Source organism: Pantherophis guttatus, chromosome 8, assembly GCF_059756535.1.
Source record: "Pantherophis guttatus breed Tessera chromosome 8, ASM5975653v1, whole genome shotgun sequence".
In the NCBI taxonomy this organism is placed as follows: Eukaryota; Metazoa; Chordata; class Lepidosauria; order Squamata; family Colubridae; genus Pantherophis; species Pantherophis guttatus.
The window spans coordinates 39,826,256-39,846,618 of NC_142070.1; the positions used below are offsets into that span (position 1 = coordinate 39,826,256).

The window sequence follows — 20,363 nt, forward strand, 5'->3', positions numbered from 1 at the left end:
CGGAATAGTTTTTACACTTTTGAGGACTGAGCAGACCCTTTGATGAATTCTTTGCTCATGTGACATGAAGCAGGCTCAGAAGCTCCAGGATGGCTCTTCATTAGAGTTTTGGTTTATGCCAGCTGTCCTTCCAGAAATGTCTTTTGTGCAAACACATACATGCTCAGAAAATTTTGGGGTAGTTGGGCTGCAGAGAAGGGTACACTAAGCCTTCAAAGGGCTTGTGATAGCTTTATGTTTTTGCATGGTAGATCCAAAAATACTTTTAAAATATTGGAGTTTTATGATACATCCATTCCTGAAAGCATTTTGTTAATATTTATCACGAACTTGTTTTGCAAATTCAGTAGGCCGTGCTCAGTTTATCTCAGTCTTAAAGTACGATGACCCAAATGGAACAGAACACTTGAAGTGATATCTGATCGATGAGAACACAATGGAATCAATACTTTCTGTCAATTGGAAGCATACTTATATTGGGTATCACTAAACTTTGATTTTACAAACTTTAATGCAATGAAATTTGAATATAACAGTCATATTGTGTCAGAATTTATGTTGTATGTGTAATATTATTATGTATCTGACATATATATATATGTTAAAGTCAATATACATACAACATTTGTGCCAATTGGTATCATTTGCATAATGACAATGTAATGCGAATAATGTAATCTGCATCACTATAATGACATACCCTTTGATTTACTGGACTTTGGGGGAAAAACAGACATTCTCCTCCCCAATCAGTTTACTAAAATCAGATTTTTATTATATTGCATATGCTAAGGACACACAGTTACATAGTCTTTTTGAAAAATAAATCATTTTTGTACTGAGTTCTAGAATATTGATAAAGAAGTGTCTCTAAAAATTGGATTAACCAAAAGGAAAAGCCTAATTCTTTTACTATTGTATCAAGCAGTTATTTTAATCAGAATCCAAGGTCTAATTTAATCCATATGTTTTGAGCAGCCATAATGCAGAACATATTCCGTGGACAGAGAATCGCCTTTGACCTTTATGTCCAACTTAAAAGATCAAAGCTGAAGATCTGTGAGCCATGAGATGAGATTTAATCTATTTCAGTTTCTTTTTGTTTCTTAGTCATTAAATGAGCAGTGTATGCAAGAATTAATAATGTCATATTTTGTAAAAGTTGTTAAGTTACTTATGCATGACTTTGAGAAATCATTTTTGAATAAGGGAAAATTATTCAAATTGAGCTGCCTACTAATTGAAATTATTCTTCTCTGACCCTATTAAGTTTTGCTTTATTTAAGCCAGTTTTAAGTTTTAAGGAAAAATATGCTCAGTATACATGTTGCATTTCCTTATTAATTATTTCATCTATTTTTGTTTCAAGATTTGAAGAGAAAGGGAGAGAAAATTCTCTTTATTAAGAGAACTTAATAAAACACGTTTGCTAATGTGGATTAAAAGAGAGAAGGAAAGATTTTTAGACTTCAGTCATACTTTTTAGAAAGTAAAATCCACGCTAAGCACAGTGTTCTTCATGATTACTCAGTATTGGGCTTCTGCATCATGCAAAGTTAAAATGTGAATGTTTGGTCTTATCTTAGCAAATTCTATAAATCCTGTCATTGTGGTTTGCAAACCATAGCTTAGGGCAGTGATGGCGAACCTTTTCAGCACCGAGTGCCCAAACTGGAATGCATCTGTGTGCCCGTGTGCTGGCCAGCTGGTCTTCATGCATGCTGGAGCGCCGGAAACCTAAAGACCAGTGGCCGGCGTGTGCATGCGCATCGGCACTCCAGCGCGTGCAAAGACCAGCTTGCCAGTGTGCATGTGCGCACTGGAAACCAGAAGAGTAGCTGGCGATAGCGCACATGCCCACAAAGAGGGGTCTGCGTGCCACTTCTGGCACGTGTGCCATAGGTTCGCCATTACGGGCTTAGGGCTTAGTCCAGTCTCAAACCAGCCAAATTGTGCCTGACTTATATGAAATAGTTCTCACTTTGCACAGTCTATGCGTTCTGTATACACAGGGTTGTCTATATTGCCATTATAAATTAGAAAAAAATTGCAAAGGAAAATGATGACCAAAAATGAAGGAGCAGAAAAAATAAGGCAAGAAAAAAAAACTTAAAGACAGAATTATTCATAATGTTGTTTGTAATTCATGGTTGTGTTTCATAGGGAATATAAACTTTTTGCAAACAGAGATCATTTGCATTAGATTGGATTTAATTGCAAAGCACCTATTTCCACTTAAGTTTTTTGCAATGTGGAAAAAGATCAATTGACCCTGAGGAGACAGATAAACCTCCAAGTGCTTCAACGACCCTCTAAAAGGATGCAGATTACCAGCTGTTTTGAAGGAATATAAATCCTTCCATTCCTCACAACCTGTCAGAGCTGAAGAAGCTTCTTGGATGAGAAGCGAAATGTCTTCAAAAGAAAAAAAAAACAAAGTCCAGTTGCCTCCTGAAGAAGCACCTTTGGGACAACCGTGACCTGGATGACTGAGAATCCCTACAGAGCTCCTAATAAAAATACTTCTAATCATTTCAGCTCATCTCTATTGTGTTTGTAAAGCATAATGTCACAATGGAAACCCCCTTTTTTAGAAGATAAATTTCAATTGTGCAAAATGATTCTAACAATTGACAGTGCCTGTGTTTTTATCAGGAGAATGAGCCTTGGTGAATTTAGGATTTAAACTCTATTACTGCTGAATAGTCATATGAAGAAGAGATTGGAAACTTTGACATTTGATTAGCTGCAGCTTAGTATTAAGTGATTTTTAAAACCTGGTTAATGTCAATTAGTGCTTTATTGAAACAACCCGGCTATATCTAATTTTTTTTCCACAGTGAAAGCTAACCATAGTTTATATGGGTTTAGTCATAATGATAAACTGTTATTAGTAGAATGGGAAGAAAACCTCTTACTTTGAAAGTGCCTGAAAAAAAAATACAAGGGATAAATAATTTATCTGAGGATGGCTCACCTAGAATTGTTCCCCTATAAATAATAATTAATCAGGAAGTTGCTGTACAGCATGTGATGAGTAAACCTGCTACAGACAAAGCCTCTTTTTAGTTTCCTAGACATTTTAGGTGTGGTATTTTCTCTGCAGAGTCTACAGGAATGATTCATGTGCATCTTGGCTGATATGTTTTATGAACAAAATAATATACTGTATGATGATTTCCTGAGTTTGTATAATGTTATTTTTTGTTTTCAGATTGCCAGGTCCTCCAGCTTCTTATCCTTCCTACCATCATTCTTTACAGTCTGGTCCTAACAGCCCCCCTTTGCCTGCAGTACAGCTAACAAATCAGCTTGGCAACATGCAGATAAGTAGTTATGGTATGATCTATTAAAGGTTTTTCCTTTCTTTTCTTTCTTTTTTTTGTATAAAAACAAAAAGGAAAAATAAAGGCAGAAAGTCAAAATAAAATAAAAACTTTTAAAAAGCATACATTACATATATTTATTTATATTTATACATATATAAAACGTTCTATATTAGCATTTCAGTGAATAACAATATTTCATTATAAGAATGCATAATCTATTCCTTTATAAATTGCTAAAACATCAATTTTGCAAATCACTGGATAGTTTCTGACAGATTAGAATTTTAACTATGCATTGGTTTGTTTTAATATGAATTGGATTTAAATAAGATTAACATAGAAACACTAATTTAAATTCCATAGAATTCCATAGATCTCAACGGTTAGATCCAGATTGAATTGGCTAGAAACAAAGTTAATTCAATCTGGATCTAATCATTGGGTCCAATTGTTCCAAGTGGATTTTTGCTTATATTAAGGGCTTTCAATTGGAGATTCCTGCACCATCACAAAAAGTATTAGAGCAAGGGGATGGGATAAGTGTATAATAACATGGGGGAATTTGTGATCAGAAGCCTGGAAATGAGCATTTTACATTGCACAGACTTCACATCGACTGGTTATCATATACATGTCATCTAAAGGTGGTATAAAAATACTTAAGGGAATCAAACCATATAGTATGTTTAAGTCAATATAGTTTTTCTGAGATTTTCCTTTCTTAAAAATACTTAAAAGAATTAGAATAATAGATTGTACTATTCATTTAAACATATTTTGGTGAAGGCAAAGACCTGATAGTTCGAAAGCTTACTGGATGCTTCCAAATAATATCAATTCCCAGTACTAATCGGATATGCAGTATGAGTAAATGAATAAATACCTGGATCATGACTTTTAAAGTTACCTTCATAATCTTATTTTGATACAAGATTCCTAATGCAAATTTTAATCAATTGTAAATCTATTTTAAGCAATTTTGTCAAAATCACGGTTATTTATTCATTGGATAGAAGGGTGTTCATTTTTACAAACTTCATAAAGTTAATAATACTAGAAAAATATCTCTCCTCTGTTTTCTTTTATGTGTAAAGAAGCAAACAATTATTGGTTTATATAAACTCTGACTTAATAAATCTGACTTTATCGAAGAGAATGCAAGAATGGCAGCCATCTACAAAATAATGATTGCCATATTTGCTCACACATATTGTACAGCATACAGTTCGACATGTGAATATCAGCTTATCCTAGAGTTCCTGTGTAATTTGGAAATTGTATGTATTCAGACATGATCTCTGAAATATTATACATGCCATGGACACTTACGTATTAGGCTTAACATTTCAGCAAAGGATCCTCATATTTTATGCCCTGTTTTCTATAGGTAATAAATGTATTGATTAAAAATCTTTATAGCTGCCATCTTTCATCTGTATCATAGTATTTAAATATCCCAAGTATGCTTCTTTTTATCATGAAATGGAATAAAATAATTACTTCTAGGAATGTGATCTAAGTAATTTATGTAAATTTAAGTAAATTTTATTTATGTATTAAATTTCAACAATAAATTTAGGTAAATGTCTTTATAGCTGTGCTTGTGGGGTAATTTTGGTTTAAAATCTAACAATTATTAATGGATTGGATTTAGTTCTAATCATGTCTGGAGCAGATTAACTATTGAAAATAAAATAATCATAATTGAATAACTTCTGTGGATCTAAAGTCTAGTCTAAGGATGGAAAAAAAAAACAACCTAGAAGAAAGCAGTGGCAAACCATTTCTTTATTGTTGCCAACAGTACTATATAAATATGTCCATGAAATCACCAGGACTCTAGTTTGACTTGAGGTGCAGCGTGCCTCTGTGTAGACTTTAAAAATACTCAAGCATGTATGGTATGTAATTTATTGTAATTTCAAAGTAATATATAATCATTAACAAAAATATGTATTGTAAATGTCTAGAAGACTAAATTACTCAGATGTGACTGCATGACAATTTTGAGTTTTAGATGCATACTTCATAATTGTATTCTTGCATAGGTCCCAGTAATGCTCAGAATCCACCTTCTTCTGGACCTTCGGGCCTACCATCACGTTTGCAAGGTCCACCGCTTCAGCCACATCAAATGGCTTTGCCAACAAGTCCTCCTGTTTCTCCACCAAATAACTTGAATAGTCACTGCACTTCATCTTTACCTCCTTCAATGGCTAGGCAGGAGGGGATCTCTGGCCCAAATCCATTGAACACCAACTTGCCACAGCAATTTGCAGGTGAACCCCCAGGTCCTGGGTTTCCTCCTCAGTATGGTAAGTGTAGATGCCTACATTTCATTTCATTTCATTTCATTTACTTATTATTAAATTTGTACACTGTCCATCTCACCTAAGCAGCATAGGATTAAAGGTAAAGGTAAAGGTTCCCCTCGCACTTATGTGCTAGTCGTTCCCGACTCTAGGGGGCGGTGCTCATCTCCGTTTCAAAGCCGAAGAGCCAGCACTGTCCAAAGATGTCTCCGTGGTCATGTGGGTGGCCGGCATGACTAAATGCCAAAGGTGCAAGGAACGCTGTTTCCTTCCCATCAAAGGTGGTCCCTATTTTTCTACTTGCATTTTTTAGGTGCTTTCAAACTGCTAGGTTGGCAGAAGCTGGGAAAGTAACAGGAGCTCACCCCGTTACACAGCACTAGGGATTTGAACCGGTGAACTGCCTACCTTTCGATCAACAAGCTCAGTGTCTTAGCCTCTGAGCCACCAGATCCCCCTGACACAGGATTAGCAGGCTGTAATTTCTGTTTTGAATATAGAGAAGGGAGTAGTGTCTAATGAGAAATGAGAGGAGCATCTAATGCGGTAATTTAGAACAGACAAGGTTTAAATATGGTTTTTTCTGTCCATAGATTCCTTGCTTTATGTGGCATAGTGAACAGAAATTGGCTCAGTATGATCTGTAGAACTAACTCTAGACCTAACGTGTTGACTAGACTGCACTATAGATCCAACTTTTATTGTTACAAAACATCCCTATTGCTGTTTTACTTGAGATGTTTTTCTCTTGGCCTCCTTGAAACATTGGAACCTTTTATGAGTTCTGAACCCAGAGACAAAATGCTTGAGTGATGCAAAATAGGACATTATTTTTTTCCACCTTTTTATAGGCCTGGCAGAAGAGGAATAAAAAAATAAGTATATGTATCCCAGGTCTAACTGGACCATCACAGAACATGTAGAACTGTTTAAATTGGGTCTGTAAAATGGATGTGCTATCTGCAAATAATTTATGCTGACTTTGAATGCCACCATTTACATGTGTTACCAGTTACTGTATTTACACCAGTTACCGGTTATTGTATTTACGTGACCCACCTAGAGTTGCTCTTGCAAGATGAACCCCCATGTAAATTGGTTAAAATAATATTTTAACAGTATTACAGTAAAAATAATTGTTAGGGATATAGCAGTTGGCCAGTTATCAGAATATTGCTGATCATACACTAAGAAAATGACCTTTGTTTGCTGGCTTATCTAAATCAGATTTCCATAGGATGGATAGCTTACTGATAGGTAGCATGCATGTTCAGCAAACACACTCACCAGCACAAAGGAGAGAAAACAACTTTGAAATAGAAAATTCAATAGTCAGCAGGATTACCCCATGTCTTCATATTTGGATAACATTTACTCCTCACCGTTTTTAAAGAACACAATAGAAATGTTGGAAAGCATTTTATTTTACATATGTTAAACCATTCCTTCCTTTGTTTTTCACCATTTCCCATGAAATATTCCCAAGAGATCTTTATTTATAGAGAGCACTCTTTATCCTTCCCCATCATATGAGAGAAAATAGTTATGTCTTGTTTGGAGTATGGATTTTAAACAGGAAATAGCTTTTTCACTTCTGCTTTTTTTTTTAAAAAAAAACACCTCTTTAATAAAAATCAAAACAGATAGAAAACATGGGTTATAAAATAAAGTTGTGAACATTGGTGAGATTATTACATTTTTACCTTTTTTGCAGGAAATTATGGTCCTCCAATGGCAGGGGCACAATTGTCTTATCCAGGTGGCCTTCCCTCAGGTCCAGCACAATTAGCTGGACCACAGCAAAGAAAACTTGATCCAGATTCCATTCCAAGCCCAGTGAGTAAGAATTTCATCCTTTTGGTTCCCTGGATGTGGCATGCAAGCTGTATCACTGTATCATGTCCCAATTCTTCTGAGCCTGAGATTTTCATTGAAGTGTTTAGAGCAGGGGTGCCAAACTAGCGGCCCGCGGGCTGGATGTGTCATGCACAGGCCACACCCACCCAAGCTCCGTGAAGGGGAAAAGCGTCACCAAACATCACATGACAGCAGCATGACACAGTGAGTTTGACACTCGTGGCTTAAAGTAAAAACGAAGAAGCTGAAAAACAAAATTCCATATTATTTTGAATATTCTGCTCAACAAGGTCTTGCTTCCTTGTTTTATTTTTAATCCTAGGACCACAGAATGTAATTTAAGTGCTGATACTTACCAACTGACTGACTATATTTTAAAAAGCACGGGGTAATTGAATGAATGAATGAATGAATGAATGAATGAATGAATGAATGAATGATTCAAACAACTATGCAGGCAGACTACAAAAAACATTGCTAAATTTCTCTGGAAATCGGTTGGTATAATTCCCATTTACTTTCAAGACATATGAATGAAAAACAAAGCAGCAAGCATTTTTACTAGTTTCCTTTGCTTCTGAGATAAGACATTTAAAATAGTGGAGTTTTGTTCTGTTGGCATGCTCCCACTCACTTAAAATGTTCAGATGAGATGTTTGCATTAATCTAAAAGAATTTTCTTGGTTTATTTCATTCTAAACTTGGAAGTGTAATTCTTATTATCCTTTAAAAAAACAAAACAAAGTTCCAACCTTCCTCTTTTAGCTTGTGTTAAATTTTTTTGCGCCATTTAACTGCTCATTTTATTTTGTTTATTGTAATTTTATGATTAGCTGCAGAAAATCCCTAAGATTGTCCATACTTTGTAGAGCTGAGGAGAACAACAAAAACTGTTCTTGAAAATATGCTTGAATGTTAGTATCATGGGTGAAAGATGGGTGGGAGTTTGAATCAATTACTGTACTATTATAATGCTTAAAGATATTTTTGAAGTATATAAGGTTCTTCATTTTTTTGAAATTGCATTTTAAAGTTTCTTCCAAGCAGCATCAAAACCCATTGCTTTCTTGATCCATAAAACCTGCCTTGATTTTTGAACTGTGGTAACATGTCTGTAAACATTAATTTAAAAAAAAAAAAGTCTGCCTCCAATGCTTATATTGTTTATTTACTTTTATCCATAAGATTCAAGTAATTGAAAATGATAAAGTTTCCAGAGGAGGTCAGACCTATGTTACCAATATCAGAGGACAAGTCCCTCCTCTTGTTACAACAGATTGTCTGATCCAAGATCAAGGTAAATAGATAATATCAGTGAACTTGAATTACAATTTGTATTGATTTGAATATTCATATTTAATTTCTCTAATATTTGTTAAATTGATCTAGAAGTCAAAAGGACAGGAGTACAACATGTTAAAGGTTTTTTTTTTATTGGTGAACTCATGTTAATCTAGCTTCTTCTGGAAATAACTTATGTAGTTGCACAGTAACTTAGTTAAAACTAAGCGTTAGTGGGAAAGAATTCAATTTTTTTTACATTCCTTTAGGGGTTTAATATTTTTGCAACTGATTCCAAACTTCTTGGTACAAAACTTAATATTTTCTTGGTTGCTTCTATCTTGGAAAGAGCTCTTGGGCAATTCTTTATTCCTATGAGATTTCAAATCTTCTCTGTGGGACTGAAAAATTTCTGTAGCTTATTGGGAGAAATTGTACCCGGCTTGGAAAGGAGGAGAAACCACACTGAAAGAAAAAAAAAAGAATTTTTACTTATGTAGTTCTGAGTTTCACCCTCTTAGGGTTTTTTTTTTTGTAGAGAAGTATTAGAGATTTCAATGAGAGGAACAGAGCCTATGTGGTTTTATCATTAGGTTGAACTCAGTCAAAAGATATTTATTTTGCATTCTTTGTGAAGGAATATTCTCTGATTTTAAGGTCAAAACATATCTGTTTTTAATCAACTAACATTGTCACTATTTGGAATTATGCAGGTAATTCCAGTCCTCGTTATATTCGATGTACCTCTTATTGCTTTCCTTCAACTTCAGACCTAGCAAAACAGGCTCAAATTCCATTAGCTGCTATCATCAAGCCTTTTGCCAATATTCCAGCAAATGAAGTAAGTGAGAAAACTGACAAAAAATACATTTGTTCATAAATTACATATTTAGTGATTTTACATGTAAAGAGTATGCATCTGTTTATAGCAGAGCGGAATATAATGCATCTGTTCATAGCAAAGCAGTGTTACAGGAATGAATCAATAAAATCAGTTGTCAAGTTCAGTGATTGTTCAATTATCATGGAGCAGCTGCAGGAGTTCGTGAAAATCTCATGAATTCTCCCATTATGACTGTGAAGTTAATTCACTATTCAGGATTCCAACATACTGATTGTGTGAATAGAAACCTTTAAAGTAAAGCTTTATATCTATAACCTTTCTTTTCTAATTTTTATATATATTTCAAGTACTGGATAAAACTGAGAGCTATCTTTCTGATTAAATCACTAAAGCAAAGGAGTGAACATCCATAAGAGTTACTTCTTTTATGCATAGTTCTTGGTTCTTTTGTATAATCTGATCAATCTGGCATGTACTAAAAGAGCTGTTTTACCAGCCGTTAAGTTTTTATTTAGCTGATTAATATTCAGCATGAATCTTACATATGTGAAATAATACAATATGTTTATCATTTGTAGAAAAGTCTACATTATTAGAATGATATGAAAGTTCTATATCTTTAGTCCAAAGATATAGAATTTTTAGGTTTTTAAAATTCCATTTTTAATAAATTGGACAATCCATAAGTATTTAGGTTGCTACAGATGTTCATGAAGATTTTTGATGAGTTATGTTGTTTTATTTATTCAATTTGAATGGACACACATCTCACCTAAGTGATTCTGGGTGGCTCAAAGCTATTAAAAACAACAATCAGATCAAGTTAAACAAGCATATAAAAATCATCAATATCCACATTGTACAAAAATAACCATGATCAGTGGCAAAATCCATCATTGTGTCTCACAATATTGCAAAAACTGTAAACTGTAAAATGCCAGATCCCCAGGCACACCTAGAGAGCCATGTGTTCCTAAAGGCTGGGAGGGTTGGGACCAGTGGTGGGTTGCCCCCGGTTTGCACCGGTTCTATAGAACCGGTAGTAAAACTGGCAGGAGGCTTCGCCCACTGACCCTCAAGTCATCAAAATGCTTCTGCGCATGTGCGGCCCCGTTGCGAACCGGTAGTAAAGGTAAGTAGAACCCACCCCTGGTTGGGACCAATCTACGGCCAAGGGGATGATATCTTACATGAGTACCATGGAAGAAAATACTTATTTCCTGCATGTCTGCCCCCTCCCCCCGCATAACGTCTCCTGGCTATCTTGATGGAATGAGTAGATGTAAATGGAAAGAGCGATCCCTCAAATAAATCGGTCCCACATCATACAAAGCCATATATTACCAATATCTTGAACTGAACCAGGAAGCATAATGACAGATAATGCAGCATGAGAACAAAGGTGTAATGTGCACTGATTAAAGAGTACACATAATGCCAACACTGCCACATTTTATGCTAGTTGCAGCATTTGGATGCTCACTAAGGGTAGCACCATGCATTACATTAATTCAAGAGTTGACCAGGATAAGTGAATATGAGCAGGGCCTCCTAATCCAGGAATGGGCACAAACTGGCACACAATACAAAGTTGTGCAAAGATTCTCCTGGCCACAGCAGCTATCTGCTGTCTGAGCAGGAGTTGTGAGTTCAAGAAAATCCAGATTGCATATGCTATTCCATTAATTTCAGTGGAGACAGTTAGGATGTTTTGGCAGAAATTCTTCATATTCACATCCTTGTGAGTTTAGGCAGATACATGCATAATCCACAACTGGTCTAAAGAATCATTTCACTGTTATGTGAAATATATTCCAAAGGGTTATATATTTTGGGATTATATTGGAAGTAGTTATCACAATTTAGCATGAAATAAATTCATTAAAAATTCATAAGCATTGAATAACCGTTAAAACATCCTCACATTCAGAAGAAACGGAAAAGGAATGTTTTACTGAAATATTAAGATTTTCAGTGTATACAGAAATCAGTGAATATAATGCTCTTTCTTTTTACATGTGAGTTTACAAACTAATAATAAATATTTGAGCATAGGTTGGAGTAGGCAAGCTAAACAGAAATAATTTTTTAGGAGAAGATGTTATGACAACCATCAGAGCTGCCACACATAAAGATATATAACTCTGTAGTTTGGGAAACTTTGTAAATATTTTGCCCTTAGGAAATGTGATCTATGATATTGCTTGTTTCCATCCAAGGATATAAAAGTCTAGGGACTGCTAGGTTTTTATAAGTGTATGAAGAAAAAAAACCAGGAACTGATTAGTTCTGGATATTTTGGACAAGATTTTGTCCCAGGTGTTACTTATGCAGATGGTTTCAACCTTTGGAGGGGCTATGCGAATGATAACAAATGTAATCAATAGCCAGATTCAAGACAAGAGCACCTTAATGGGACAACTCCACACAAAGTCAGGTCATCCAAAGGAACCTATTGAAGAGATACAGATGGAAAATCCAAGTAGGAAAAAAAAGTTTGGTATCAAGCCTCAAGATCTATTAGCTGTGGAAAGGACTCTTATTTCCAAGAGTTCAGATATCTTGGGACCCCATAAATGGATGTGGAATGAGTCCAGAACCAACCGCAGTGGAGCTTACTTTAGAAATTCACTTTCTCAAATCTGTAGTTGACCAAAGGTATTTTTTGGGATTGGAATAACACAAGCTTTATTCTATGAACTGATAGAGGTCTTGTGTCTTTTTTAAAAAAAATTCTTTATTTATATATAAATATTTTGAAAACAGTGTATTGTCCAGGCATTTTATTTTACAAAAAAAATTAGATATAATAATAATAATAAAGTAATAATAATAATAATAATAATAATAATAATAATAATAATAATATACATATTAATTATATCAATATTAATAGTTATATTAGCTTATTTATAGTCATGTTCATTATACTAGCATACTTATAGTCATAGAGAAGTTCATGTTTTACATGCACATAACAATAATCTTTCTTCATCTAACCTCTACCTGTTACGTCTAACCATTGATAAAACCTATCCCATGTTGAGTAGTATTCTGTATCTCTTTTATCTTTTATTTTAAATCTTTTTTTAAAGAAGAATTTTTCAGGAGTATCAAACCACTGGTGCTGCCAGTGATGTCAGTGATACGGTATACTGTTGTGACTGCTGATGGTAGCAAGTATAAAAAGGGCAAGAGTTTTGCTTCAGGATCATGAAGGGATGTTGATGCCAATAGTTCACAGTTTCAGAATAGTCCGAGATCCAGATATATAATATTCCCAAGCTCTTAGAGAGTATAGTGTTGTGTGTAAACAATTCTGAAAGTATCTTAATGAATGGGAATAGTAGCCACAATATACCAATCATCCTTTCCAGGTAACATTGTAGAAGTTTGGACTATGCAGTAATAAAATGTAGAGACATATAATGATTAAAAACAACCTTCACAATTAATATCATCCAGGTAAAACATTTAATCTTAAAACTGTAAGTTTCAGACTGGCATCTGGTAGTCCTCAGAGTCCACCAAAAATTTAGAACTGGAGTCTCCTTACATTAATTGCTCAGTGCCTGCTCAGTATCTTAGCTGCTTTTCTTCCCATTCATCATCAATCAGCTGGTTAGATCAAACCTTATTTATTTATTCAGTACTGACCACAATTGTTAAATAAATGTGTTTTTTCTAAGAAATATTAATGGTATGAGAAGGCATGCACACATAATTGTCATTTAATATAGTTATATTATTTGCTCTAAGGAAAACAAACAGGAATTTTAATGCTTTTAAAAATAAACATGTAGGGTGGAGATGTTAGTTTAATTGGATAGTCCCACATTTGTTAAAGTTTTTTTAAGTAATCCATGATTGTGGAAAGTTTGAAAAACACTGCTTTAGAAGAAGTGGAAAGGTACTAAGCATTAAAAAATATTGTAGGCTTTACCATGTTTCTAATAGATTTCTTCAGTGTGTACACACATTATTGTTTCTTATCCAGGACTATAAACAATGTTCAACTTTATACACATTAGTTGGCTGTCACATGCAAACATCTTGCCTACCACACTCAATCTATTACTGTTTCTTTGAAGAGGGAAGATTTATGGTATCATAGGGACTAATTCTCTATGGTAACAGAGTTGTTATTCCAGCTGAGATGCAACAAGAAATACTGAAAAGAAATCATTTAGGCAGCTCCAAATGCACAGAATGGGCAAGAATATCTCTTTTTGGCCATAGATGAGTCAAAATCTTGAACAGATTATAGTAGGTTTTGTTTTTCCCCCACAAAACTAACTTTCTCATCAGAAGAAAAATATAATTACAACAATGCCAGATAGAACCTGGAAGATAATTAGAGCTGATGTTTTTGATATAGGAGGTTGTAATTATTTAGTTGTCATGGGCTGTATTTTTCATGTATTTATAGATTGCAAGAACCAGCAGGTTTAAAAACCAGAACTATAGGCAATGAACAAGAATAAAAATAATGGAAATATAAAAATAAACATTTAAACGATAAGTGGATGAAACTATTCTGAGGGATAGAAGACATTTGTGCCTACTCCACAAGAACTTCTAGAGATGAGTTGTGAGATAAGCTAACCAACTGACAAAAATTCTAAGACTGAGTTATACCTCCACCCCCTAGAACAGTTATTGTTCTCAAGTGAATTCTAGAACAGAATGATCTGAAACTCTACACATTGTAGAAACTAGTTTATGTATATTATTTATTAGGTCATAATGCTGCTCAAATACTGTTAGAGGTGATTGGAGATCTGTACAGCATTAGAGAAAGCATTAAGATTTTTTGGGGGGGGGATTACATATAATTTGTGTCTTAAACAAAGGAAAGTAAGAGCTGTGAAATACAGCCTTCTACTAGGAAAAGCAGACTGAGGATTGGATGCAATTTATATATGTCACTGTAAATAAACTAAATGTTGCTTAACTAGAAACCATAGGGCAGTTTATGAAGAGCAGGGGAAACTGAAAAAAAAAATGAAGCTGTCTATTACAGAATTTACTGTAGAGTCCTGGTAGCCAATGAACACACCTTTTTCCTGTTGGTTGACTGCATTGTCCAAGCTTTACCCTCTGCTGCCTGTTTGACTACTGATGTAATAAACCTCACCTTGGGACAATGGCTTTAGGATACATGCATACCCTGGGGGAAATAAGTGAGAATTCTATTCCCCAAAACAGCAGGTTTCAAAGCAGTTATCAAAATTGTTTGTTACTAGAATCTACTAAGAAGGAACTGTCACCAGGATAATGGCTGATTAGCTTAAACATATTATACCAGCAGAACCATGAAATAGTAATCAAAACCTTTAGTATTAACAGTTGCACTGTCTCTCAGTTGTGATATGTTCAGGACAAAATACAAATCAATTTTATTGGTAATACGAAGCAAACATAAGACAATAGAATGCATATTAAGAGATACATGTGATCTAACAGTCATCAAATACCATTATAAATTCGTGCACCCAGGCATGCAGAGACTCTTCCTTGAATTGGGTAGAAATAATGTATAGAATTCTAGGGAGAAATTGAAGTTTGTAATTTTATATTTCATTGTTTTGTCCCTGTCGATTTTCTTCTCCATTTTGGCAATTCAAGTTGTTTTTCTTTTCTGTGATCTGGGAGGAATATTCAGAAGTTCCTTTCCTTTCCTTTCCTTTCCTTTCCTTTCCTTTCCTTTCCTTTCCTTTCCTTTCCTTTCTTTTCCTTTCCTTTCCTTTCCTTTCCTTTCTTTCCCTTCCCTTCCCTTTCCTTCCCTTCCCTCCCCTCCCCTCCCCTCTCCTCTCCTCTCCTTAAAGCAATGTAATTGTTTGACAGAATATATTTTTAGCAAACTATTGCTTTAGCAACAGATCATAGAAACAAAAGCCAACAGCTAACATGTTTGTCCAAGCACTTTGCACGTTGCTTTTTAGAATGTATTAATAATAGCCAGAGTTGGATAAACTAGGTGATCTTTGTTTAACATTTAATGCTGCTTGTTATTATTATCTTGGATATATGATCTCTTTTTATAGCTTTAGAAGTTTCCCTGTCTTCTCCATCTTTTTAATCTTTGCAGTGTCTAAAAGAAATTAGGTTATTTCAATAAGTGTTCTATAGTAAATTAAAATATATATATTGTAATACTCGAATAGTTCTAAAAATTACTAATACTGATTGTAGAAAATTTAAGCAGATGCTTGATTTTTAAAAGCCTCTTTAAAAATGTGGCTATAGTAAGAATATGGTTGCAGTTGGAGGTGTGCAGCCATTGTTAACTTTTAACTTTTTTTCAGTGGGAACTGGCAAGGAACTGTCAAATTTCCCACTGAAAAAATGAAAAGTTAAATACATGGAGTAGAAATACCTGGTTTTAGACTTCCGGTCGGCGAGCTGCAGCGACATGGTGCTGAGCGAGTGATCTCCACTCCTCAGCATCCTTTGTCACCGCGTTTTGGGGATCCCTTCGGGGGCGCGGGACCTGGAGAGCCCCGCGGACAATAGAGAGAGCCGGGGGAGCGAGAAAGTGAAGCGCAAACACTTCTCGCATAACCGGGCAACTCTGTCAAACTGACGCGCGTGAAGTCAGCCTTTCAATGGCTGACCTGAAGCTGTGGTAGCCGACAACTAGATGGGAAGCAAGAAAGATCGGAGGCTGCAGTGTCGGGATTAAAACGTGTCCTCCCTGCATACGTGAGACCGAACATCAGGAAGGGGTCGGCGGAGTCGGGCGAGAAGGGCTCGAGTGGAAAAAGGCGGCGACGGAGTTTGGTGAACAGCCTGAATAACTACAGAGCTCGACAAGCCGGCGCTGAGAGTAAGAAATCGAGGACGCTAAATCGCCTGCGCAAAAGGAGGATCGGTGGGCATAGGGAGCAAGGAAACCTAAAGAATCCAGAAGAACTCGTTTTTGTTTCGTTTGCTGGGGATAGCAGAGAAGATTAATCAAGTCGGAGATTGGACTCTATCCAACTGTGCCTGAGAACAGGAAGTGCAGCCATCGAAGAAGCCTGACAGAGCAAATTGAAAAGGACAGACATAGAGACAATCTAGCTTCGAGACTTACCATAGAGTTTTGACAGTGGCAAAGTAAACGCGGCAAGAAGAAAGGATTGGAGGAGACTGGTGGCTGAACGAGAAAAAATATTACTTGTTTGGGAAAACTTTGCCTGCCCTAAATTAAAATCTGGACATTTTCTATTCCCCCCCTTTTTTTCCCCCCTTTTCCCCCCTTTCTCTCTGAAACCTTTTTCTATAACAACTCTGATCCTTTGCTTAATAATATTTTTATCAATAAGAACTGTAAATCTTTATAGTAATTAAGTTCTGATCCTGCTTATATATAAGATACTTTTTTATAGAGTCCATTAGATTTATATTTATCTAATTAATTATTTAATCGCATATACATATATTTACTCATATATATTTGTATTGACACTATTCCCATATATTTAATTTGACATATTATTATATTAGAATTGCCATATTTATATATATTAAGTTATCTATTGGTAAATAGCTATATAGTAATTTAAAAAATAAGAATTTTAGTTATAGATTATAGACCTATTTAGGAGTTAGTGCGTTATAGTGACTTAAATTATTAAGACTTGAATTAACTATAAATTAATTAATTATTAACAAATAAAAACAAACCCCTATCAATTAATTATTTTCTATTATATCAAGTGACTACAAATTAATTATAGATCATAAATATTGATTGGAAGTGATATAGATATAGATTGATAGATTGATTTTGATTGAAAAATATATTTAAGAGTACTGTCTGAAAGAGATATAGATTGATAATTTGACATTAATTGATAATTAATCTCTCTCCATACCCTGAAGAAGCATAGAAAAAAAAAAAAAAAAAAAAGAGGTGACAACTAGTGTATGAAAATTTGGAGAAATATCGAGAAAATAATCAACGAACAAAAAATAATCCTGAAAGAAATGACGAGCATGTCATCAACAATTCTGAAAACAGGAAAAAAGACCCCTTCAAATCCCACTATATCCATGACCTCCCCGGCTACCCAAAAGCCAATGGAAGGACTACCAAAAACGGATAAGGCCATAGCAACACCAACATTATTAACAGTGCAGTCAACATTGACATTAATTCAAGAAACGATGATGGCCATGCAGGAAAAAATGTCCAGCAATCACACCGAACTGAAAACAGATATCCACCTACTGGACCAGAAGATGAATGAGATCCAAGTCTCAATTTCTAACAATGAACAAAGAATCCAGAAGGCGGAGCAAAAAATAGAACTAAATGAGAAGAAGCTGGACATGGTAGACCAGACACTGACGATGCAAAATAAGGAATTAGAAGATTCGTTAATACAATTAGAGATGGACAGGGCGTCGTTTTACCTGCGTTTTCAAAATGTGGAAGAAGATAAAGACGAGGATCTGGGAGAGAAGATGGCGGAACTAATCGCAGAAGTACTTCAACAAGATAAATGTGAGATCATCAGAGAATTGGACGACGTCTATAGAGTCCAAACAAACTACGCGAGGAGGAATAGGCTCCCCAGAGAAGTCCACATCAGGTTCGCGAGAAAGAAAGTAAAAGACAACCTATACAGTATGGCGAGAGACGGACAAATAACTTACAGAGGAAAAGAAGTGATAATATTAAAACAGATTCCAAGAAGAGTGAGGGAGGTGAGAAAGGATTACAGATTTTTGGCTGTGCAATTGAACAAAAGAAATATATTATTTAGATGGCTCTTACCGGAGGGGATGTTAATCACCTGGCAGGGGAGAAAAATAAAAATAGATAGCTTGAGCACAGCACAAGACTTCCTTGATCAGTTAAGGGGTGCAGAAGAAGAACAGAACAGTAAGGAGGAAGTAGAGGTGACAAATTTAGAAGAGGAAGGAACCGCGGAGGAGAAAAAGACCGAAGAAGAAGCCAAGGAAAAAAAAATAATAAGACCAGTAAGAGCCGTAAGACTAAATAAGAACTAAGACCGAGCAAGGAAAACAAGAATGAATGACTTGAAATTAATTTCAGTAAACGTTAATGGATTAAACGATAGTAAAAAGAGGAAATTAACACTTACAAAATTAGCAAAACAAAATATGGATATAATCTGTTTACAGGAGGTCCACATAAAAAAGGATGAGGGTAAACGTTTGGAGTTTAAGAAATATGGTAAACTATTTACCTCATTAGCTGAAAAAAGGAAGAGAGGGGTAGTAATCTATGTTAAAAAAGGAATTGAAGCAGAATTGAAATATAATGATACAAAGGGAAGAACCCTCATGGTTGAAATTACGAGAGAAAACACTAAAATATTACTTGTGGGCATTTACGCCCCAAATAAAAAACAAGGAGAATATTTCCAAAAGCTTCGCGAACAAATAGGGAAAATGGAATACAATGAACTTTGTATGATAGGAGATTTCAACGGAATCATAGACCCAGACAATGACTACAAAAGTAATAAAATGAACAAAAATAAAAGGGCGACCTTACCAAAAGCTTTTTTCGATTTGGTGGAGGGAATGAGTTTAATTGATATATGGCGAACCTTGCATCCAAGTGAAAGACAGTATACATTCTATTCTAATCCGCAAAAATCATGGTCGAGAATAGACATGGCTTGGGTCACCAGGTCGTTGGGATTAAAAATAGAGACAGCAGAAATTAGCCCAAATATTTGGGCTGACCACAACCCCCTAGAAATAAAATGGAGAATCACAAAGAGAAAGAAACAACAGAGATGGAGGCTCAACACAAATTTACTCGGCGACAAAGAGTGTGTAGAAAAATTGAAAGGAGAAATAAAGACCTTTTTTATGGAAAATGAGAATCAAGGGACACCCCGTGAAATAGTATGGGACACAATGAAGGCCTATCTAAGAGGGGTAATAATATCATACACTGCATATAAAAATAAATTAAAAAGGAAATCCCGGGAAGATCTTATTAAGCATTTAGATGAAGCAGAAAGGAAACTCCAAAAAATACCTGGAGATACTGTAGCAAAAGAAAATCGGCTGGTGTGGAGACATAAATTAAACATCCTAGAGCAAGAGGAGCTAGCCCAAAACATAAAAAGAACAAAGCAGTACTATTTTGAGAATGCCAACAAATCGGGCAGGTGGCTGGCCTATAAATTAAAAAAGGAAAAGGAAAAAGCGACAATTCAGATACTAGAAGATGCTAAGGGAAACCCTCTAAATAAAGAAGAAGATAAATTGGAAAGAGCGAGAGAGTACTATGAATCCTTGTATAAAGAAGAGGAGGCCTCGGAAGAAAAAATAGACCAATACTTGGCAAACGCGGAGCTCCCAAAAATAACGGAGGAAGAGAAGGAGATGTTAAACGCGAAGATAACAATTGAAGAATTTAAAAAAGCCCTCTCCAAACTCAAAAACAACAAATCACCAGGCCCGGATGGATTCCCGGGAGAAATATACAAAAAATTGGAAGAAATTTTACAACCCAAACTAATGGAAATCTTTAATGAGGTTTTGACGGGCTCAAAAATTCCTGATTCATGGAGGGAAGCACATGTCACACTCCTGCCGAAAGAAGGTGCCGACTCCCAAAAAATCCAAAATTACAGACCGATTTCGCTCCTAAACACTGATTACAAATTATTCATGTGTATAATGGCAGAAAGAACCAAAAAAATATTAAATAATTGGATTCATAAAGACCAAAATGGATTTCTTCCGGGGCGACAAATTAGGGAC

At 35.2% G+C, this 20,363-nt stretch overlaps 1 protein-coding gene across 1 annotated transcript in view; it reads left to right on the forward strand.

Annotated features, from left to right (window-relative positions):
• The window catches only part of SEC24D (SEC24 homolog D, COPII component), a 69,535-nt gene that overhangs the window by 9,887 nt on the left and 39,285 nt on the right, over positions 1–20,363 (forward strand). Inside the window, exons 4-8 of the mRNA XM_034442818.3 lie at positions 3,215–3,339; positions 5,378–5,644; positions 7,356–7,477; positions 8,684–8,795; positions 9,493–9,620. Coding sequence (XP_034298709.2) covers positions 3,215–3,339; positions 5,378–5,644; positions 7,356–7,477; positions 8,684–8,795; positions 9,493–9,620 — 754 coding nt within the window. The remainder of the gene's footprint in view (positions 1–3,214; positions 3,340–5,377; positions 5,645–7,355; positions 7,478–8,683; positions 8,796–9,492; positions 9,621–20,363) is intronic.